The sequence below is a fragment of the Theropithecus gelada genome, chromosome 1 (genome assembly GCF_003255815.1).
Source record: "Theropithecus gelada isolate Dixy chromosome 1, Tgel_1.0, whole genome shotgun sequence".
Taxonomy (NCBI): Eukaryota; Metazoa; Chordata; class Mammalia; order Primates; family Cercopithecidae; genus Theropithecus; species Theropithecus gelada.
The window spans coordinates 153,026,224-153,050,248 of NC_037668.1; the positions used below are offsets into that span (position 1 = coordinate 153,026,224).

The 24,025-nt window shown below is 44.9% G+C and overlaps 1 protein-coding gene across 6 annotated transcripts in view; it reads right to left on the reverse strand.

Moving 5' to 3' along the window:
• ATF3 (activating transcription factor 3) overlaps nucleotides 1–24,025 on the reverse strand; it is a 53,873-nt gene that overhangs the window by 6,795 nt on the left and 23,053 nt on the right. For 3 of the 6 annotated variants that reach the window (XM_025392247.1, XM_025392218.1, XM_025392241.1), the window contains exon 1: nucleotides 4,930–5,250. The exons of 1 other annotated variant lie outside the window; for it this stretch is intronic. Coding sequence is in view for 1 of the 5 variants with exons in the window: in XM_025392212.1 (XP_025247997.1) it covers nucleotides 3,029–3,036; nucleotides 4,930–5,136 (215 nt within the window). In the remaining 4 variants the exon portion in view is untranslated. Of the gene's footprint in view, nucleotides 1–3,028; nucleotides 3,037–4,588; nucleotides 4,690–4,929; nucleotides 5,251–24,025 lie in introns of those variants that run through there. 2 more of the 6 variants (XM_025392212.1, XM_025392233.1) reach the window with 2 other exon arrangements.

Consider the following 24,025-nt stretch of genomic DNA (forward strand, 5'->3'; position numbering starts at 1 on the left):
ACAAAAGGAAAAAAAAGAGTAGAAATAGTGACAGTTACACGGACCCAATTGGGAAGAGTCCCCCATAAGTCTTGGCCTGCTGTGTACTCCCTCCAGCAGTGGCCATTCCCCCTCCTCCCTGCAGTTGGTTTCCAAGGGGCAATGAGTATAGGGATGAGTGTAGGATGAGTGTGGTCTGGGCATTCCTCTCACCAGGGATCTGTGGTCATTAGCACAGTCCAGACAGTGAAGAAGCCCTCTGGCAAGTCTCAAACATTTAAGGAGTGCCTCCTTCATACCAGAAACCTTAGGGGCACTATCTCGTTTAATCCTCATGAGAACCCAGTGAGTTAGGATTTAGCCCCCTTTTATAGATGAGATAACTGAGGTTTAGACAAACTAAGTCATTTGTCCAAAGTCACAGAATTAATATAGGACAGCATCAGGATTTGGAATTAAGTTAGTTTGGCTCCAGGATTCATGCCCTTAATTTGTACATTGCAAAAAATGAACAAATATTATTACACATTACAAAAACAAACCAGTATTATGTTATATTGCACAAACAAAACAAAAAACCAGAGCAAATTTTTGGGGGACAGGCCTTAAGGTAGGTGGGAGGCCTGGAAATGAAGTGATGGAGGCGAGGCTAAGTAGAGATTCCTGGGGATAACTTGAACTCTGTTTAATGAACTGCTAATCTTTATGTCAGGGTGCACACCCAGGCTGCTTGCTACCTGCCCTCTGGCAATGTGAGCAAGTGGGTCTCTTATCCACAAAATTCTCATACTGGGGTCAGAAGATGAAAATCTGAAGCCCACTTACTCCATCATGTGTTATCATTGTACCTCCCAATGGCTTTTTCTCCTCTGTTAAAGAGGGCTTGTAACAATCACCCTATTTTCCGATAATATCCTATGAGGAATTGAGGAACTAATACATGAATATGCCCTGGAAAACATTCCTTTGGCCAGGAGCTCCATGATTACTAGGCCTCCCAGAGATCTCTCCAGCCCAGGGCTGGCTCTCTGACAGAGGCTCTGTGGGGTCCAGGAGGGAGGGTGGCTGGTCACCCTCTTTGATCTCAAAGGCTTCTGAATAGAATACCCTGACTTCAACTCCCCCTAGAGATCTAACATACACCAATGGAGGCAAGACTTCCAGGCCAATGAAAGCTGCCCTTGACTAGTCAAAGAAACCCAGGCTATGGATGTAATTCTTTTCCCAAAGCCCTGTGTCATGAGTCAGAACTGAAGTTCTTCTCTCAGTTTAATCCTATAATCTTAGGATGCTGGGAGGATACTTGTCACTGTCAGGCAATAAACTCTGAGAAACTAGACTTCTAAAGCCAGAGGCTTAAGATTCTCCCATGCATTCATGTTTCCCTGCCCTTTCCAACTTTATTAAAAACCCAGTGATTCAGGGATGACATTCAGAGCTACCACTGGGCTAGTCTTTGTTCGGAGGCCTGGATGGCTCCCTTCTACATGGGTACTTTGAATTTCACTGCAGTAGAGTGTAGTTCCATTTTGCCACCCAACTAGGTTTACTAATGAGATCTCAGGGCTTGGGGTCTGCTGTTTGTGACTCCCATCCCGACCCTTTTTCTTATGTAAAGTCAGCAGTCCCAATGAAAGAAGCTGAAGAATGTCAGTGGTATGGAATGCTTTTATGGAAAGCATTGGGTGGGCTTACTTGGGGACAGAAATGGTTGTAAAAATGTTAAAAGTCTTTCAGAAAGTAAAACAGATGTATCTGTAGAGATCTGGGTTTTCTTGGCACTAGGCTAAAGCTTAACTTCTTGGGATACTTTCTAGTTATTCCTTTACTCAGTCTCTTGAGTTATGATTCAGCCTAGACTCAGGCTGTGTCCCCACAAGGAAATGAAGTTAAATCATCAGACAATTTTTCAGAAAGTTGAGATCCTCAAACATCCTGATCATTGAAAAAAATTGTTTGGGGACCTCAGATCAGAGTTGACTTTCTATGCTGATCATAAAATTGTTCAGACTTGCTACCAAGAACTTGCATTTTGTTTCTGCTTGATTATTTCCAATCAGAAATCATGTTGTATCATTAGTAGTTACATCATTTTCAAGAAAGTGAAACTACTCATGTATTCCTTTAACTGGAAATTCAGCTCCCAGGTTTTTATTTCCTAGTAGCTACAGCTACATTGAATTTTCACTTTTAATTTTCATCCTCTTTCCACTAAGCATTGCTCGCTAACCATCTTATGTTACTAGGAAGCCAATACTGGCCTTTCACTGACTCTTCATATCTTGGTCTTCCTCCCAGACCTTTTGAAGATTGTACGTGCAAAGCTGGGCATCAAGGGCCAGAGACAATGTTTCTAAACCTATCAGTGCCAATCACAAGCTAAGCACTCACCAACAAATCACTTAGGGTTTCTGGGCCTCTCATTCTCTTCCTCTGTAATTTGGGATCAAAACTGCCTGCCCCAAAGGGCTGTTAAGAAGGATATATGAGATTTACATATACACTGGGTAGTTATTATTACTGTGACTCCATCTTCTCCATTTCAGGAAAAACTCATTATGTTGTTATCAATTCAACAAAGCCCTGTTAGTGAGGAATTAACTAAAACCTTCAAGAAATTCAGGTCATTCAGAGCCTCTTTTGTACTCTGATTGACCCCAAGTTCTTCGCAGACCAGGTAGATGTCACCCCACTATTTGCTGACACCAGCATTTCTGCATTACATATTTGAAAGAAAACCAATTCTCACTTATAAACCATATTTCCCTTGGAAAGCTTCTGTGGCATCTTGACTATGTCCTTCCTCCTCCCCTGCCTGGGTAACACTTGAAGCCACTGGCCTTGTCCCATGCCCAGCCAATTTTAAAAAGAAAGGAATCATGGACTCTATCTAATGGAAATCACACCCTCTCAATATTAGAATCATCTAGGTCAGATTTTCATTTTGTAATGAGTACACTGGTCCAGGGAGGTAAAAATGACTTGCCTGAGGTCATAAAGCTGGTGAGTGGCCCATCCCATGCCAAGCTGCTGACCACCCACCAACTGCTCATTTTGCTCCATCACCAATAGGTATCACCACCTCAAGGGATCAACCAACAAGGCAACCAGAGAACAGAGCCATTAGCCAGGTAGATAAGGGGTCAAGAGTCCTGGCACTTGGTACCAACCACAAAGGAGACTTTGACAGGACTGAGATAGGGAGGGGCTATCGAAGAAAAGGGCCATGGAGAGAAAGGAATTCTATAATGGCTAAAGGGCAAGGAGGAAGAGAGAGAAAAAGCCACAGATGCTGGGTGCTGTATCTTATCCCCACTGCGGGCGTGGGGTGCTGCCTTCTTTGCTGTCTCTGAAACAATTCTGACAGTAACTGCAATCCTCACCTCATCCCATCTTTGACCAGGATATCCTCAAAGCAGGAGCCTGTATGTTGTAGCATTATTCTACAACCAATGCTAACTGCAAAACAACGGGGACAGTAATACCAATTTTTTGCCTTCACTTTAAGTTGTGGAGACAGAAACTTCGAACAGAAGATATGACTGTCACCTACAACGAAAGGGGTACATTGAGAGAACATCCAGATTTCTGGCTCTCCTTTTTTTTTCTGGCTTCATCAAGGATTTAGTAACTATTTTATTTGTAAGAAAGCATATGTGACCTCTGCAATGAAATTAGGGAAAATAAAATGTTTAGGAGGAAAGGAAGTAGATGAGAGACAAAAATGGGGATAGGAGGAGCAGAGAAGGAGAAGGAATCCAGTGGAAAGAAAACTGGTGAGGGAGAAGATGCCCTGCAGAAAAGTCCCCTTTCCCCCACTGTCTGGACACCGGTCAATGACATTAGATAGAGACCCACAGCATTCAAGTCCCCTCACTGGCTCCTTTTCTTCCCACTACACCACCCCAGAATCTGAAAATCTCCAGGCAGAAAGGACCTTAGCAGTTATCTGGTCCAACCACTGCATTGTGCCCTCCAACACGCAGAGGGGGCCGGTACTGCCCATGTAATTCCCCTATTTCCCGGCTATTTCCCGGCTCGGCATACTGAGGCTCAACGACATCGATTGCAGTGTAAGCGCTCAGAGTCCTGGCACTAGACCACAAAGCCATTCTCTCAAATATCTGCACAACTGGCTCCACACCCTCGCTTCCCCGCCACGGTGGGTCTCCCGCGGACCCGCCGAAGGAAAAGCCAGAGTGAGAGTCCCAGGTGTGTGGGAGTCCCGGGCTCGGGTTCCAGACACCAACCGGTGCCGGGAGCCCTTCCCGTCGTCCGCCCTGGGACAGCGCGACACCAGCGCTCTCCACTTCCAAACTTATCCCAGCTAACTTTTTCTCGGGGTTGCCTTCTCGGTCCTGCCGCCAGCGCTCCGGGGTGCCCAGGGCGACCTCCAGCGGCCGCGCACGCGACGCCGCCCGCCCTCCTGCCCCTTCCCCATTCATTCCTCTCTGCGCGTGGGGCAGCCCTCCCGCAAGCCTCCTGCCTTCGTGCCTCTCTGCCCACCCCGGGAAGGATCGGCTCCCTCAGTGCCGTGTCTCGAAGCGAGGGATGCAGCGGGACGGCGAGCTGGGCAGCCTCGGACACCCCAGCGCACCCGCCCACCCACCTCACGCCCTCTCCCAGCCCCGCAAGCCAGCGCCGTCTGCGGAGGGAAGCGGCGCTCCAGGCTGGCCGCAGAGTGGACGCCCGACCTCCGTCACCAGGAACCTTTCGCGCCCCAAGTCAAAAGAGAAAGTTAGTTCTTTCGCTTTGCGGGAAACTTTTCAAAGCGCCGAGGAGCAGCGGTGGCTTAGAAGAAGTTAAAGCCAGAGTTATTTCCAAGCCGGAGACTGGGGGCGCGGATCTGGGGTGGGTCAGGGGTCGGCGGACTAGTTACTTAGAGGGGCGCGAAGGGAATGAAGGCAAGCCGCACTCGTCGCGCTCACTCCCTTGGCTTCCAGCGCTCACCTCCAGGCTCCGCTCGGGGCGGCCAGGGTCCGGAGGACGGGCAGGGTCGGGACGGGGTCGGGCGGGCTGTTTGTCTGGCCGGCGGGCGAGCACCAAGGACTCACGGCCGGCGCGCGGGCTGAAGGGTGCGCTCGGGCGGCGGCGAGAGAAGAGAGCTGTGCAGTGCGCGCCTGGCTGCGTGCGACTGTGGCTTGGAGAGCGTTGCATCACCCCTTTTATAGCCCTCAGGCGGGCGGCGCGGTCGTTTACTCCGTGTTGCCAGTCCCAGGCTGACGTAATGCTATTAATAGCTTCCCGGGAGAACCGGCCGAACGGAGCGGAGGAAGGGGGGTGGGGGAGGGGCCAAGGCGGGGCGGAAGGCGGGTGGAGATGGGGGGGCACTGGTGATGCAAGTTCGGGGAGGAGCCAGCCGAGGCGCGTTCCCCCAGCCTCGCTTACTGAGACACACACCAGCCCGCCCTCTCTCTCCATATCAGGACCGGAGTCGCCTGGGATAGCCGCCAGATGTGCGTACTCGCTGCTGCGTGTTCCAGGCATGACCAATGGTGCCCAAGCCAGCGGCATGACTCCACCGCGCTGGCATCTCTCCCTCCGCTAGGTTGAGGAGCGGGGGGGGCGGGGAAGGTGGGGAGGCGGGTCCCGGCCCCAGCCCAGACTAGGTGAGGCTGGGAAGCGGGCACGACCTTTCTCTAAAATGCGTGGTCATTTTCTGGAGCTTCAGGAAAATACCCCCTCCCCCACTGGCCTCCTACTTCTCTAGCAGGGACAGAATAGGGGCAGAAGCGTTGGTCTGTGATGTGGGGAAGGTGTCCAAAGTCACCCTTCGGTGTATCCACGCCGTTACCCGCCGGGTGTGACCTCCGCGGCGGGGACCGCGAGAAGCCCGCCGGTTAACACAAAAGCGGAGGGCAGCCCTCTGCTGGCACCGTGCGCCGGAGCCCACGGCCCCGGACCCTCCACATAGACGCACACGCAGGACAGCTCCGGGCTCCGAGACTAGGGCGAGTGGTAGGACCGTATCGGTTCGATTTTTCTTCTTTTTTTTCAATCACAAAGCGTTTGAAATTGACAAGAACGTCTCAGTGAAACCAACAAGAGCGTGAAAAGATCGGAGTCCCGGAGGAATCAGAGGCAGCCCGGTGGGAGCGTAGGAGGGGGCGGAAGCCAGTGGCCAGGACTAGGGGGAAAGAGAAGGTGCTTTGGGGTCCGCGAACCTGCCCAGGCCTGGGGGTCGCCCCGCTCTCAGGCAATATTTAGGGAAAACCCATCTTCAGCTTTCACGGGTTCTTCTGCTCCCAGAGCCTACTGGACTGGGACCAGACGGCCCGGAATGGGGACGCACTGACCACAGGCGGAACCCGCAGCAGAAATCCCCTCTGCCCTCAAGCCAGGGTGGCGGGAAAGGCGGGGCCCCGTAGCCGAGATTCGAGCTGAGACCTCAACAGAACTGCGTTTAAACCTCAAAAACGATTTCCTGATTCTTATTCCCCGACCCCAACAGTTTCTGCTCAGAGAGTGGCAGAACCAGTAACCTTCTTGACTGCCTGTGGATGACTATTTGTGGACATAAGTGTGGCCCGGGACTTTCGCACCTGCCTGGGAGGGAGACTTGCGCGGCCGCAGGGTGTGGGGGCACGGCAAAGGGCAGAAACACCTCCTTTCCACCTGCCTCTGGGAGAGAGGCGGCCGAAGGTCATAGTTTGGTAATTTGGGGTAGAAACTAGAGGTGTCTGGAGCCCGGGTCTCACTTGAAGTCCCCAGTTCCCCCCACCGGGGTTCCTCGCCGCCTAGCCCGACCTCACTCAGAGCACCCCTCTCCCCATGGGCCTGGGAACACGCGGAGGGCGGCCTCGGAAGTCTTTGCGCGCCGGCGGGCCCTGAAGCCCTGGGGTTCCACGCGGGATCCTCAGAGATCCGGCTCTGCACCTGACCCGATTTCCAGCGGCGTCGCGCGGGAAGTGCAGGGCGGGTGTTTTCGCTTTACTTTTCGCCCTGGTAACGGCTCTCCCGGCCCCACCCTCCGCTCCCACGCCCTCACCCCCGCGCGCCGCGCAGCACACCTCCACAACCCGCCCTCCCGCTGGAGTGCGCGCAGGTAAACCCCGGGCGTGTCGGAGCAACCCCGAGAACACCGGGCGGGATTAGATGGAGGAGTGTTTGTGCATTTGAATGAAGTTATTTGGTATCTCTACTTAGCTATTTTATCTACTTATAGATTGTCCTGGAATAAATAGCACCATTATAAAATGAAGCAAGGAGAGGAGGGAGAACATGTGAAGCTTTTTACTCTTTTTCTGCTGTGAAACAGAAATCTTTCACCAGTTTACAGCTTGAACTATGATTCCATTAATACACGCAAGCCAAATCTGTGGAGATCTGGTCCCGTCCTTAAGGGGAAATTCCAGTTAGGTCGTCAAGTAAATAAACAGCCAGACCGGCCTCCACAAAACGTCAGGGGCTCTGCCTTGGGAAGGAAAGGGTAACTGGGGTGGGGGGAGAAGCCCCTAACACCCTGGTCGGGTTATTTTTATTACCATTGTGCCTCCAGTTCCTTTTATTAATCTTGCTTCATTCTAATTACTCTTAGTTTGGAATCTCCAAGTTACACCTGGATAGAAATGCTGTCCGCTGTTCACAGAAGTCTGATCCTGACATTCTCAACCCTGAAAGTGATAAGAATCTTGACAGAGAACTAAGTCCACTCCCACTTGAATGAAACTCTTATCCAAGGAAAACAAAAGCTACTCCTGCCTGCCTCTCTCCCCTCAGCCCCCAGGAGAACCGTGAAATGCCTGCTGAATTGAGACTGGAAAAGAACAGAGCAAGGCAGAGCCCCTGAGGTCTTTGCCACAGGAGAGTGATCAACATCTGAGTCCTTTGCATCCTCATTTTACCCTGACTTAAGTTAATGCCACCAATGTCCAGTGTGCACACTCTCAGCACACACACAGCCAGTGCCATGCAGAGGAGGGCACAGAAAAACTTTCCACACCAAAACTCCTCTCGACGCAAACCAAAGAATGGCTGTCTTGCCTTAGAAGGAAGCCCTGGCTAGGGTGATTTCAGGGGTTAATCCTCAATGAAAGACGGTTAAGCAGAGACTTGAAGATTGCTGAGGTTTTATGCTGGTGAACGGCCTGGGGAATCCACATTCGGATCAGCCTTGGTATGTTTTGCTGAGTGAGATAAGAGTTGGAGACTTCATGCTGGGACTTGTGCAAAAGGAAGGGAAAAAATTAAAAGGGGAGGGGAAGGAACTAGGTAATTGAAAACAGCCCACTCGTGGCAACCAAATCTAAACAGAAAAACATTGCAGGGAGCCAACGCGAAAAAAAAAAAAAGAAAAAAAGTTCGAGATATTTAATGGTTCTAGCAGTTTCTTAGTTCAGTGCACAATCCCTTCCCACATTCCTCTGCCCCATTACTCTGTTCTGTAAACCCTAAGACTGTATTCGCACCCAGAATGCTAGAAACACAAGGTAAGATCCACCAGAGGAGCGGCAGAGTACTACCAGCCCTGTCTGCCTAGCTCAACCTACTTCTTCGCTTTGAAACAGGAGTGGAGTCGATTTTCTTATACTTTATTCTGTTTCTGAAGCCCACTCTTTCTACAAAGTCAGTTTGAATGTGGGGACTGCTAGTTTAATAGCGTCCAAAATGGGCATTGTCAGGAAACAGGTGCAGCATCACACAGTAGGCACCAAAGTGTGGAAGACACTTGGATTCTGGATTCAGCACTTAGATGCTGTGTCACCTTAAGTAAGTTATTTCTTCAAATGAAAAATGGCACTAACAATAGTGCCTAATGCATAAAATTGTTACAACATTTCTCTGAGGATGTGGCACCCGGTCAGCCCTCAATAGTGGTATCATTAATTAATTATGAATCAAGAAAAGCTTTCTGAGGTGCCCCTGAATCTCTCCAGGAACTCATTCAGTACCCCTTCTCAGTGGCAAATAGTGGATGAAGTCGAGCAATCTCCAAGAATGACAATCATAAGGGGGTGGGAATGAGAGCCCAGGCAGACACGGATGAGAACGGTCCTCATTCCCCATCACAGCAACTCCACCACACACCTGGGGCTCTCCTCAATGCTGGGTGGCCCTGCCAAGTATCCTGGCTAGGAGCAGGGGATTTGGGTTCAGGGTCTGGTTCTGTCTTTGATATTCTTGAGCAAGGCACTCCCCCTTTCTAAGGCTCCCAACTTTTCTGAAGTGAGGAGCCTTGGACTGAGCTCTGATGGTCCTGAATGGGGACCCTCTGCCAAAGCCACCCTATGGGCCTCTGGCAACTTTCCCTAAGAGAGATGGGGAGAGAGAAGACATCATAGGTAAGGCACTGAATACCACAGGGGCAGACCCATTTATGCAACCTTTCTTCCCCTCCAAAAACTAGAGTTAAGAAATGCTGTCCAACTTAAACACAGCCTTTCTCCCACCTCCAATACTTCCAAGAGTTTTCATCCCCATGGACTAGGTGCCTTGTGAGAGAGGGGCGTGGCAGAACACCCCAGGCATGGATTACATCTCTGGGGACTTCTTACGTGTAGCCCATCATCAACAACCATAGACATCTACCTTGGTCTACAGGGCCAAAACCCAGGTAGCAGATACTCCCATTTGAGAGATTAAATCCTGGAGACCCCAGAATCCAAAATGAAGTCCTGGAAGTCAGGGGATTAGCAGGACTCAGGAGACCTGGGATTCATTCACAGGTTTACCTCCAGTCAACTGAGTAAGTATACAGTGAGTATACAAGTCATAAACATGATGTCTCAGTTTCCCAGTCTATAAAACGGAACTACTTAGCATTGACTCCCCCTAGGTTGTTATAAGAATCAAATGAGATAGTAGATGTGAAAGTGATTTGAAAAGAAAAGATTTCTTTGGGGAAAGTTTTACTATAATTTTTTTGTCATTATGAAAATTTGGGAAACAGACAAGAAAAAAATATTACCCACAATCTCAACACTGTCAGCACTGTAGTGTGTTTCCCTCTAATCTTTTTTTCATGTACATGATTGTAAAATATAGTTATGATTTTAGATTGCATGCACCTTTGAAATTTGCTCTTTTTCTTGTTACCTCGAATGGTATATGGTCTTTCTTCTTAAAAATATGTCATTATAAATTATACCATATATGCAAAAGATTACATAGAACACACACATATATATCTATACATTTTGATAATAAAACACATTGGGAACCCACCACTCAACAACTAGACCCCTTTGCCTCCCAGAGGTAACCACTATGCTGATTCTTATTACCATAACTTGCCAATGGATGTTGTATGATTTATTTAATCATTTCTCTACTTTTAGAATTTAGAGTGTTGCTAATATTTTGCTTGAATGCTATACACATTTAAATCTTTTTATAAGGGAAGGGGCATCAAATACCATCATTGCTCAGGATGCTTAAACGGGGTTAAAGAATGAGTCTTGATGCCTACCTTCAAATGCTACACAGGGCATATATATGGTGGAAGATGGAAGGACCCCCAAATATTGTGACTACTTGTGCATTTTCCTTGTTTTCTAACATCCAAACAAAAAATCCTGCAGGCGCTTTTTCCTTCCTTTTTAATCCCTGCCCCTCTCTACTTCCCAACCTCCTTTATTTTCTCTTCATCTAGCTTGAAACAGAAAATGTAGTCTGCAGCATGGGCTAGTGGTACAGAATTAGAGCAGCCAGGCTCTGCTTCTCCCTGTGCCTTCAGGCAAAATTCTCACTGTAGCTCGGGCAGCTCTACCATCTCTATGCCAGTTTGGTGACATGAGTGGCTACCAGGTAGCTGGTCACCTCAGTCTGCACCTGAACAGGTGCAGATGTTTGGTGGTGATTCTCAGAACTAAAAGACACCATAACAAAAAGGACCCTAGAAGTCATTCACTTCCATCTTTCTCAAACTGGACATGAGCACACACACAGGTGTACCAGGGCCATGAGATAAACAAAGGAGTTCTTACTTGAGTGTCTGCCTTAAGTAAAAAATCCTTAAAATGTTGTGTTATATTAAACATATATAGATACGCGGAATTTGAATGTAAGTCATACAAGGATTTCTAAGGAAAGAGAGAAGATATCAAATACATTCTGGGTTTAGCGTCGGCTGCCAAAAGTTTTATTCCTGGGATCTTGAGAGGATTAGTTCCCTCCCTTCTTTCTTTCTTTCTTTTTTTTTTTTTTTTTTTTTGAGACGGAGTCTCGCTCTGTTGCCCAGGCTGGAGTGGAGTGGCCGGATCTTAGCTCACTGCAAGCTCCGCCTCCCGGGTTCACGCCATTCTCCTGCCTCAGCCTCCCGAGTAGCTGGGACTACAGGCACCCGCCACATCGCCCGGCTAGTTTTTTGTATTTTTTAGTGGAGACGGGTTTCACCGTGTTAGCCAAGATGGTCTCGATCTCCCGACCTCGTGATCCACCCGTCTCGGCCTCCCAAAGTGCGGGGATTACAGGCTTGAGCCACCGTGCCCGGCCCCCTCCCTTCTTTCTAAGTGTAAAATGCTGCTATGTAGCATTCTGGGTGTTCCAGGCTATGTACTAAGCCCTTCACATACAGTTAATGCTTTTAATTATTGTAGCCACCCTTTGATGGACCTGTGAACATCTCCATTTTATAGATGAGGAAACTGAGGCACAGACAGGGTAAATAACTTGCCAGAAGTCACCTAGCTAGTGAGCAGTAGAGCAGGATTCAACCCAGGCAGTCTGACTCAGGAGTCTGAGTGCACAGCCACGATACATACTACTTCCTGGCAAGTGCTCACGGGAAACTTGGGATGCTCTGATGCAGTTCAGGGCCCTCATTTGATGGATGAGAAAACTGAGCTTACAGAGGAAATGTGGCTCTCCATGGTGTCAGAATCATAAATTCTCATACCAAAAGGAACCTTAGCAGCCACTGAGACTCGTGAACCCCTTTTTTTCCCTCTGCCCGGGGAGATGCTGCTCTTGCTAAGATTAGGGTCAAGGTGAAAAAAGCTGATTGTGAGAAGAGCACCCTAAAACATTTCAGGGACATCCTTAGCTAGTGGCTGACAAGGTATACTATCCCTGGGGCTGAAAAGGGGGTGGTGCAGGGTAGAAGCCAGGGATGGCAGAGAGAACCTGTGGTCAGATAGAACTGAGTTAAAATCCTCCTGCTGCCACCACTTATTTTGTTTTGAGAAGGTCCTATAACCTCAGTTTCTCCTGTAAAATGAAGATAATATCTATTTCCTCATTTATATCTGTTTCCTTAATCATGGGATTAACGAACAATGCACCTTCATTATACATTGTATACCTGTATCAAAATATCTCACGTACCCAATAAATATATACACCTACTGCATAACCCCCAAAATTAAAAAACAATTCACCCTCAAAAGTGCCATTAAATAAATATTACATTTTTCCCTCTTCATGCCTTACCCTTGAAGCTACCAAGTCATGTGGAAACCTGAGACACCAAAGTGTCTAGACCCTCATGGAAAGTTCTGTCCCTCAGGCTGACTTACTGACTGATTTGAAAACAAATTTAAAAATCTTGATGTGTGGCCAGGTCATATTTAGTAATTACTATTTACTGAGCACATACTACATGCCAGGCACAATAGTAAGCACTTTTAAAAATACCCAGTATCTTATTTCATCCTTATAATAACATGTGAGGTAGCTTTTTTTATCTCGGTTCTACAGATGAGGAAACCAAAGCACAGAAAGGTTAAGAAAATTGCTTGTGGGCACTTGATTTAAACACAGATCTGACTTATTTCAAAACTTATATTAAGCGATACTGTCCTCAGAATCTTAGAGAGCATGACGTGTGTTTACTTTTCTTTAGCCTTGCCTCCCTTGTTGAAAATGAGCACCCTCGCTTTACCGAAGTCTTGCTGAATGCACAGATGCTTCTAGAGTTGACCTTACCAGAAAATTCTTACTCTTGATGTCCCAGGGGATTCATGCTTAATAAATTCCAGATCCCTGTGCCCTCAGGGATACTTTCCCCTCTGCCAAATTTGCAATTATTTCATAATTTACTTTAACCACAAACATAAGCCCTGTTATCGACTGAGTAAACTGAGTAGAGCTTTTTGGACTTTTATTCTTTTCCCAAAATGCGATGAACTTGAATCATCAGATGATGAACTTGTACTTGAAACTAGAGTGGCAGAGGGCAAAGTGAGTCACTCCAGTGAGTTTATGCCTATCAATCAATGCATCAAAATTGTGTCCTCTTACCAGACACTGCTCTCAGCAGTCTACTTAGACACCTTGGGGGTAGAAGGGCAATACAAGAGCATTTCTTGACCTGAGGAGTTAAAAATCTTGTTTAGGTGGCAAATTAATATACATGAAGCAGATGTGCAGCAATATAGTAGGTATTATATATATATATATTATATATGTATGTATGTATGTTTAGTCCTCCAACATTTTAACGAGCACCAACTATATGCTGGATACGGTGTCAGAAGCTGCAGGTACACAGTGATGCATATCTGCCTTCCAGGTGCTCACAGCTCATGGGGAGACAGACTTGACAACAAATAGTTACAGCTTGATGCAGCAAGGGCTAAAGTGGGGCAGGACGGCTCTGCCCAGGAGAGCTGGCAAGAGCTGATGGCTGAGGTGACTGTGGAGCTGGATGTTGAGTTGACCATTTTCTAGGCAAGGGAAGTGGACAGGCATTCCAGGCATAGAGAAAGTCATATGAAGAGGCTGTGAGTGCCAGGAAGGGGCTGTGCCCTACTCATCTCTGTCCTTATTTCCAGCTCTTTGCACAGTTCCAGGCACATGCCAGACCCACAGTGAATATGCATTCATTCAGTGGATGAAAATACAGAATGGAGAGAACATGCAGCATGTTTGGAGAACAGTGAGGCAATTGCTGAGCAGGAGTATTCGTGGAAGAGAGGGGACGTTAGGGAAACAAGTCGGGGAAGAACAGAGTGTGATAGGCTTTGAAGATGTAATAATCAGTTTGAACTCTATCCCCAGAGACAAAGGGAGGGGGTCACAGGGTCTGTCAGTGGCAGATGGACACAAGCAGATGTTTTTCGAGAAGACTGCTGGTAGAGGGCTGAGGGTGGGCTGGATGGGAGAGAAGATGCCCATGGAGGGCCATCAGGAGGCTGCAACACTGGTCAGGTGAGGCCATCGGAGGCCGGATGCACTGAGAAGATGGTGGTATCCCTACTCTCATATGTTGTTCACTCAAAATAAAAATTATTCACAAAACACAATGCTCTTATGCGTACTGAAATTAAAAGAGCCTTTTCCCCCTGGATCTTTTCATTGAAAAATTCAGGATTGCTTCATTAAAGCTGAGCTTCCCTCACTTTTGGGGGCCCTCCCCATTGCAGGTACCCTAAGCAGGTACCTGGTCAGTCTTGGGAGTACAGCAGTGTTGCCTCACCTGAGGCAGGGCTGGTGAGGAAAACAGGAGGGGATGATTTGGGGAAACTTCCAGGCAGACATCTTTGGATTTTGGCAGCAGCTTGGTTGTTAGGGTAGATGGAGAGGGGAGGAATCCCCCTATCTCAGATGTTATATAGCATAGCATTGGGGTGGGAAGAAACTGATTGGGTATCATAGGGAGTAGAAGTGAGAAGAGACTAATAAGTGCATTTTGGGACAAAATGCTTAGCAATGGGATGTCAAAGAAGGGAATGGTCCCTAGCCATCAGCATGTTGGGGATATCAAAGTAATGGAAAGACTCAGGGGGGAGAGGAGAGAGAGGGAGGAAGGAGAGCCAGGGTGGGGCCTAAGGCGTAATATAGGAGTCAGTGTCAGTGTGGATTATTGGAAATTTACAGATAATTACCAAGTACCATGAAAATCTACGTCACTGGTTCACAGCTGTAATCTGTGCTTTCCCTCAGGCTTTGGATAACAATATTTGCCCCAGCTAGCTTTCTTATAAAGTGATTAATGAGGACCAGGAATTGTCCCTCAAGAACCAGGAAAAGCCAGTGATCCTCAGCCTGACATAATTGAGAATTGACAAACTAGACACTTATATAAATAAGTCTTTTTTCAGTGCTATGCCACTATTTTAAAAGATATTCACAAAGAGGTTACAACTTAAGGAATGCTGTAGAGATAATGTGAGTCTTAAAGGCAAGATACATATCGTCTCACCTCAGTTAAAATGGTTTTATCCAAAAGACAGGCAATAACAAATGCTGGTGAGGATGTGGAGAAAAGTTAACCCTCATACACTGTTGGTGAGAATGTAAATTGTACAGCCATTATGGAAAACAGTTTGGAGGCTCCTCAAAAAACCAAATGTAGAGCTACCATATGATCCAGCAATCCTACTGCTGGGTATGCACCCAAAAGAAAGGAAATGAGTATATCAAAGAGATATCTGCACTCTCATGTTTGTTGCAGCTCTGTTCACAGTAGCCAAGATTTGGAGGCAACCTAAGTGTCCATCAACAGATGAATAGATAGAGAAAATGTGGTAAAATAAGCCAGGCATAGAATGGATAGAGAAAATGTGGTAAAATAAGCCAGGCACAGAATGGATAGAGAAAATGTGGTAAAATAAGCCAGGCACAGAAAGACAAACATCATATGTTCTCACTTATTTGTGGGATCTACAAATGAAACAATTGAACCCATGGACATAGAGAGTAGAAGGGATGGTTACCAGAGGCTCGGAAGGGTAGTAGGGGTGGGGGAAAGTGAGGATGGTTAATAGGTTACAAAAAAATAGAATGAATAAGACCTACTATTGATAGCATCGCAAGGTGACTGTAGTCAAAATAATTTGCTTGTACGTTTAGAAATAACTAGAAGAGTATAATTGGATTGTGATACGAAAGATAAATGCTTAAGGGGATGGATACCCCATTTCCCAAGATGTGATTATTCCATCTTGCATGTCTGTATCAAAATATCTCATGTACCCCATAAACATACACACCTACTATGTACCCATAAAAATTAAAAATAAATAAATTTTAAAAAACAAGATACATATCAACACAGAACAATCATAACTCAATAAAAGCTATAAATAAACAACAAAATACATAGAATAAGGGAAATAAATTTCCATAAAATATTAAAAGTAGTTGTTGGAAGTATGAGTGGGTAACCTTTTCTCTCTTCTACTTATATATTTCTGAATTTTCCAATTGTTTTATAGTGTGGTTGTGCTAATTGTTAAAAGATGAAAGCATAAACTTTCATGAAGGCAAAAACTAATATTACTGTGTGTCTTTCAAAGAGTGTATTTGCCTGCTTTTTTCCAGTCCTGCCATTAAGGGGTACTTAAGACTGAGATTCCATCCAAATCAAATCCTAGCTTAATTAAATGTATCAAGCACTCCTTGAACGCCTACAATGTGCCAGGGGCTAAGATGGAATCCAGGAAAGAACAAAATCGTTTCTAAGGTAGGAGAGGGAATGATGAATTAATATTCAATAAGCTCAGTTTTTGTCCTGCTAAACCTCACAGTGACTTACATAAGCGAAACAGAAAGAAATCCAAAGTGTTCTAATCTACACTGAGAACACTGTGGTAAGTGGAAACAACACTGGGCCAAGGTTCAATTTCTGGTTCTGCACTAACTGAGAAACCTGAGGTCCCTCTCTGAGGGTCAGATTCCTCCTGTGTTAGTCAAGGAGGTTGTGCTAAGGGAAAGGCTCCAGAAGGCAGCAAGAGTCTCAACCTCTGCCACTTGCTGGCCTGGGACATTGAATGTAAAGCCAGTATGACCCACCTTGCAAGGCTCATATGGGGCAGGGGCTGAAAAGATAGATAGATGATTGCTAGATAGATAAATGGATGGATAGCTAGCTGGCTAAATATATATAGAGAGAGAAATAGAGATAACTCAGTACCCAGAATATAACAACACATTAGTAAATGGGAGTTTCTATTATTATAAATTCTGAAATTCCTTACAGTTCTTCAATTTTGTGATTGTAAGTGCTGTGTCTACAGTCGATGATGATGAGGATGATGATCATGATGGTGATATTACTTTCTAAGGGCCCCTTTTTTCTTGTAGTCATTCCCTATTGACCAAGGTTCTACAGACGAGACACATACCTGGTCACATAAAAGTGAGTCACTGAGGAGGCCCCATATTTTCTCTGTATTGGATGTGCCTTGCTGGACAAATCACCTCTTTCCCTCAATTTCCAACACTTAGTCTCTGTTTTCTTATCTGAAAATTTGCCCCCGCCAACTTTATTCCTTACATAAAAGTGCTGTGAGGAATAAATTCATACACTTATTAATCACGTATGTATTGAGTGCCTACTGCATGCCTGGCATTGTTCAAAGAGCTGGAAATCCAAGAATGAACAAGACAGAAAGAGGCTCCACGCTGGGCACTTAGCAGATACCCCAACATTAATTTCTCCTCTTAGGCTTAATTTAAATGGAAATAAGACAACAGTGAGAATTCAAAGAGATTCTCAATTCAGAAGAACAAGTGTTATCTCTTCAGCATTCCTTTAAAGAATTTGGGAACAAAACACTGACTGTTAACTAGTTCACCATTTATGTGCTAGAGGGAAGCCACCTTCTTTTTCTCCCTTCGCATTGGCCTTGAAAGGGAGCCAGTGGGTGAGAGGGGACCTGGTCCTTCCTTTCTGACTTACAGAGCATTAGCTTTAACTTTCACATTCCCCACAGCACTCTACTGCCTTGGCTCTGTTACATGTCCTGACATGTAGAACCAAAGGAAACACAAAGTGAAAATGAAACAAATGTTCCACCTGAGTCACTGTCTGTGTTTCTCTTTTATCACCAAAGCAATGAACTCCCACACAACTGAGGCTTGTTCTATTTAGGTTGTAAAACGTCACCTTTGTAATTAAAGCACACTATTATTGTTATAAAGTAAACAATTGGAAAACATGTTCTTAGAAACATCTCTCTGATTCATAAATATTTGGGTGGTGAAATCACAGAAGTGGAATGCTAACCTTGCTAACACGCTAGTGATAAGATCAGTAGGCACTTATGTTACACAGGGGAAAGTTAGCCTTAGTGTGCAGTAGAAAAGTGAGATGGAAAAGAGGAGTTATCTTGTAATGGCCATTTGGAATCACGGAGGTTTAAAAAATATAAACTATTTTTTCTTATGTTAAATTTCACTTCACTTGTGTTGAATATTAATTCATTGAAGGATTATTTTGTTCCCACTCCACTGGGGCCACACCCCACAGGCACTTTAAGCCCCAGCCGCTTGAGGCGCTAGTGGTTTCACTTTCTCATCAAGCCTCTCACATCCAACATTCTTGTCGATGACAGAATTTCCTCCTCCTCCTGCCATCCAAACCTTTCCATTTGCAAAACTGCTGTTTCATTTTATCTTTCAAAATCCAGTTTCAAAGTCACTTCCTTGTGTAGGTAAAATAATGTTAAGTCACATCCAGGACTAACCATGTAATTAGCGGGGCCTATTACTAAATGCAAATGTGGAGCCCCTTGTTCAGAAATTATTGAGAATGTCAAGTCAGTGACAGCAGAGCATTAAGCCAAAGTGAAACCTGTTAAGGGTGGGACTGAACAGGTCATCCAGCTTGTGAAGCTAGCCATGGACACATCTTTTCTGTGTTCCCATAGTTCTTAGAGGATATTTTTGCTTCTTGGCCATTCAGCATCTATCCATCCCAATTCAAGTAATGGTTTCCCAGTTTTCCTCTGGGAAAGCCACTCCCCTAACATTTCTGGTCCCTGTGCATTGGGTGACCAGTCAGAGCAAACCAGGCCAGGGACCACTGTGGTTGGTCCAGGAAGGGGTTCAGGATCCATGTAGAGCCACTGTGCTGCGGGAGTACTGGGCTGGGGCTGCTGGAGGCAGCTTACTAGCTGGCCTTGAAGGCAAGGGGCTGTAGCCTGGGGCTGCTGAGGTTGCCATGTGCAACTGGAGAAAAAGGACAGAGTCAAGAGGTTCTACATCAAATTGGGTGGCAGCCACATTTTCTGCAGAGTTTTCAGTTGTACGAACCAGCAAGTCCCCACTTTTTGTTAAGCCATTTTGTACTGTTTTTTTCTAACAAGCAAAAGAGTCCTAGGGGCTACACATCTATTTGGTCTTTATGTACATATTTTTATACATGTGTTTCCCTACAGTTTTATTAACTCCTTGGGAGTGAGTATCCTATTTTGCTCATCTTACCATCCTCAGTGGTTGAGATATTATTAAAATATCCTTTTACTTTTTAAATAAATAGAATTGTAATAGTAGATGGTAAAACAATAATTGACAACCCTGCAATTATCCTCGATTTCTGTTGTGAAACTTAACCAGTCTGTAGAATCGGAATGGCTGTGAGCCCCTGCACATGGATTCAGTTCAATACATGCTAAGTCCAGGTGGCCAGGCAATCAACCAATGGGTTAATTCTGCTCACAGGTGCTGGCAACACTCTCTTCTTTCCCCTGACCTGTAGGCCTGTAAGGGGCCCAGTAGCTTCAGCCCACAAAGCACATTCACACCCATTAGCCCGTCTGCATCTCCCACAACCCTAAAAAGGGGTCAGGCGGGGCGCTTCATCTCCATTTTACAGACTGGAGATTGAAATAGAGTCTGGGCAGTTTCAAAAACATGTTCTGTTTGTGTCTATAGACCCAGGCTCTCCTGTACCCCCTGACACCCTCATCTGAGACTCTTCTGCCCTCTGTCTTTGCTCTGTCTTCTCCCTCCTTGCTCTTTGACCCTTCCACCCTAGTAAGGCAAAATGTGTAAGAGGTAGAGTGACTTTTTAAATCTGACACCAGTAGGACTCTGTTTATTTACAACGGCACAAAATAAGCACAATGCCAACTCTGGAAAATTGTTAGTTTGTCTGTTTGTTTAGTTCAGAGTCTCTGAATATTTACTTTTTATAAATAAGTTATTTGTATTTAATTTTAAAAGAAAAATAATGAATTCCAGCTAGAAACTTACAATAAAACATGTTATAGTCCTTGCCAATCTTCCATTACATTCATGAAGCATGTAGACTACCTAGGATGTGTCTTAGCCTCATGCATCATTTCTCCAGGCCTCATCTACAGGGGCTGCTGGCCAGCTGCTCTTCAGCTCCACCGAGCCCCAAATGGGAGGAAATGGAATTCAACTTCACAGGGAGGGCTAGACCAGACAGAGGGAAGACTGATGCTCTGTGAGCGCTCAGACATTGGAGCAGGCTACCAAGACGGGTGGGTGACGATTCCTTCTAGGTGGATGTGTGTGCCTGAGTGGGCACCCATATGCAGGCAACTCAAGGACTAATTGGACATAGGGAGCTATCTTACGTGAAATCTGAGAGCTCAAGAATTCTGGGAGTGGCTACTGAACATCACAGATTGAACAGGGACTTTGGGGAGGTTCTAAAGATCTACAGAAAAATAAAGACAACCCTAGGGCTAAGAATGGTGACTGATATAAATAGAGACGCAGACACATAGGTATGCTTACAATCATTTACAAAGTCTTAAGAACACTTTTTTTGTTTTTAAAGAGACAGGGTCTCTCTCTCTAATCCAGGCTGGAGTGCATTAGGGCAATCATAGTAGCTCACTGCAGCCTTGATCTCCTGGGCTCAAGTGATCCTCTAGCCTCAGCCTCCTAAATAGCTGGGACTACAAGCACATGCCACCATGCTCAGCTAATTTTTAAATTTCTTCTTCTTTTTTTTTTGGTACAGATGGGATCTCACTTTGTTGCCCAGGCTGGTCTTGAATGCCTAGGCTCAAGCCACCCTCCCACTTCAGCCTCTCAAAGCACTGTGGTTATAGATGTGAGCCACCACAAGCAAGAACACTTATTTTTAAATGCCATATTATCAATGGGTATATTGGGCTGGCAGCACCCAAACCCATAGATCTGTTTTAATATCTCAAGAATTGAGACCATCAGATACAAGGGCTTCTTGTTGTGATGTAATAGAAAGCACACAGCCCACCAAAGGGGTTGAACCTGAATGAAATCCGGCCCCTAGATCTGACTATTTGTTTTTGTGAAATTCAGAGGATAGAGGAAATGGTTAAACAATGCTGAGGATGTAATCAGCCAAATCCAGAATGAGGAAAATTCTACAGAACAAATTACCTCATTTCTTCAACAAATAAATGGCATGAAAAATAAGGAGAAAGAATATAGTAGGTTAAAATAGACTTAAGAGACGTATCAACCAAATATAGTGTGTGGACCTTGTTAGGATCCTGATTCTGTCAAACTAACTGTAAAAGGACATTTAAAGACATACTTTTGGAAATGTGAACCTAGATTAGCTAATTCAATGATACTAGAAAATTGTAATTAAATTTGTTAGATATGTTGTGATTATTATCTTAAAAGCCCTTATCAGTCTTTAAAAGGAATAAAATACTTAGATGAAAGTTGAAAACATTATAAGTGAAATAAACCAGATTTTTAAAAATGCTGTATGATTTCACTTAGATGAAGTGTCCAGAATGGTCAAATCCAGAGACAGAAAGTAGAATAGTGGTTACTAGGGGCTAGGTTGAGGGAGAAATGAGGAGTTATTGTTTAATGGGTACAGAGTTTCAGTTTATGATGCAAATGTTTTGGAGACAGATGGTGGTGATGGTTGCACACAATGTGAAGGTTCTTAGTGCCACTGAATTGTACACTTACAAATGGGTAAAACAGAACATTTTCTGTTATGTACATTGTACTGCAATTTTAAAAGAAGTCCTTATCTGTTAGAAACATACTCTGAGATGCCTATGATTTGCTTTAAAATACTCCCACCCGACAGAGGTTGCAGTGAGCCAAGATCACTCCACTGCACTCCACCCTGGACAATAGAATGAAACCCTTTCTCAAAAATAAATAAATAAATAAATAAAAATAAATAAAAATTCCCACCCTACCCTACCACCCCATAAAAGAAAAGTGTGCGGAAGGGGAGATGAAATAAGATAGGCAAAGTATTGATAATCGTTAAAGCTGGATTTCATGTATATGAGGATTTATGTGTGTATGTTTGCAAATTCCCATGATTAAAAAGTTTAAAAATGACTGCAGAATGCCTCACTATCAAGGATAAATGAATACAGTGCAAATCTGCCCACAAACGTAGCTGAGCCCAGCTGATTGGAGGAGCGCACACAATGGACTGGGGCCGAGCGATGGAGAGCATTCCCCATGGCCAATCCTTGGCCATCGGGTGTCTAAAGAGCACCTATGTTTTCAAAACTACATCCTGACCTCTGCTCTTGCCAGAACATCCCAGTGACCTTCTCAGCTGGTTTCCTGAGCTTCTGGATTATATTTTTTCTGCAGACATAAGCCAAGATATCACTTTAGATTTTCCCCCTTGCAAGAGGAGCCTGGTGGCAGTTGTTGAATATAGTTGAGGAACAGAATGGCACAGGCTGGTGAGAACACTCAGGAAAGGTCCTCTCTGTCTAAGGAGACTGGGGAGACTGTGGTGCAGGAGGCTCCGTTAGGAAGAGGGGTCTTAACACATGCCCTTAAGAAGGTGGGGAAAAGTATTCCAAGTAGAGGACTCAGAATATGCAAAGATAAGGAAGCATAAAAAGGAGTATGTCTCTCTCCAGAAAGGGAGAGCAGCCACATGTCCCTGGTACAGGATACAGGGGAAGAGGCAGCTGGGAAAGTTGGGATCAGATGGTGGATGGTCTTGTATGTATTGCTATGAATTGTATTCTTTCAACAAATGGAGAGGCTACCAAGGGCCGTGTTCTTTGCAAAGATGTACAAGAAACCAGACCCATGAGAGAGGAATATTTTTCACTTCTGTGCAGTCTTTCTTCCTCATCTATGTGGTTGGTGCACTTACCTTATAGTAAGAGCCATGAAAGTACATTATCCTGCTCCCCTAATGCTGCCCATATCCAATGCTAACTTGGTAAGTCTTTCAACAGGAGACTCATTAAGCTTATATTACCACTCAAAGTGGTGCCCGGGAAATGTGCAATTTCTGATGGCACAATAATACAGATGGCCACTGAAAAATGAGTATCTGCATTTATGGCTCCTGTGTTCACACTGAATTCAATTTTTGAGTATTTCCACCTGTTACATTTTAAAAATTGAAGTAATATATGCACAAGAGAAAAGAAATCAGATAATAAGGAAGTGTTTATATTGAAAACTAGCAGGGCTCACCCCACACACATGCCACCTGCCAGAGACTACTACCTTTAACGGCCTCTTTTAAAAATTATTTGGATGGTGAACTTCCTAACTCCAAAAAATATGCTTATGTGACTTTTTAAAAACAGTTTCTTGGTCAGTTTAAGACATTCTTTTGTTCTTTTTTTTTTTTTTTCTTTTTTTTTTTTTTTGTGAGACAGAGTCTCACTCTTGTTGTGCAGGCTGGAGTGCAGTGGTGTGATCTTGGCTCACCGCCACCTCCGCCTTCCTGGGTTCAAGCAATTCTCCTGCCTCAGCCTCCTGAATAGCTGGAATTACAGGCACTCTTTTGACTCACCTCTATAAAATAGAATATAACTTCCTATTCCCTTCCCCCAACTTTTTTATTTATAATTTACTTCTACTATGGGTTTCCGCTGTACACTTATATGATATACTTAATCTTCTATTTCTTCCTCCATCTAGAAAGTAACTTTTGACTCCCTAGTACATTAGCTGAGGATATCAGCACAGTTCCCTTCTTTCTGTCTCTCCCTTGCTCCCATTATCTGCTATTTGTACCTTTAATTTTGCATCAAGAATGAAAACATTTACAATGAACTCTGTTTCCATCCTCATGTCTTCCTTGCTTTGTGGGTAGGTTGATTTTAAGAGCGGAGAGCTAATAGACAAGGTTTGCATTATTATGACTATGTCAACCCAGGATTGCTGTGATGCTGAGGAGTATGCTAGGATCACATTTCTCCACCCGGCCACAGTCACCACTCATGGCCACTTCAAGGAGAATGTGCCTGGTGAAAGCAGAAAAATAGACTCTCTCTTATGATCTGGGTTCAAATGTTCAAAGTGATGCTATATTTTAGATGACTTTGGATTGGGAGAATAATTTTGTTTTAAAAATGTAAATACGCCTTCATATTCACAGAAAAAATGTATATACATGTATTACTTATATTTTTGAAAAGGAAGTTATTGCCAAATATGAAGGTGACTAAAATATGGC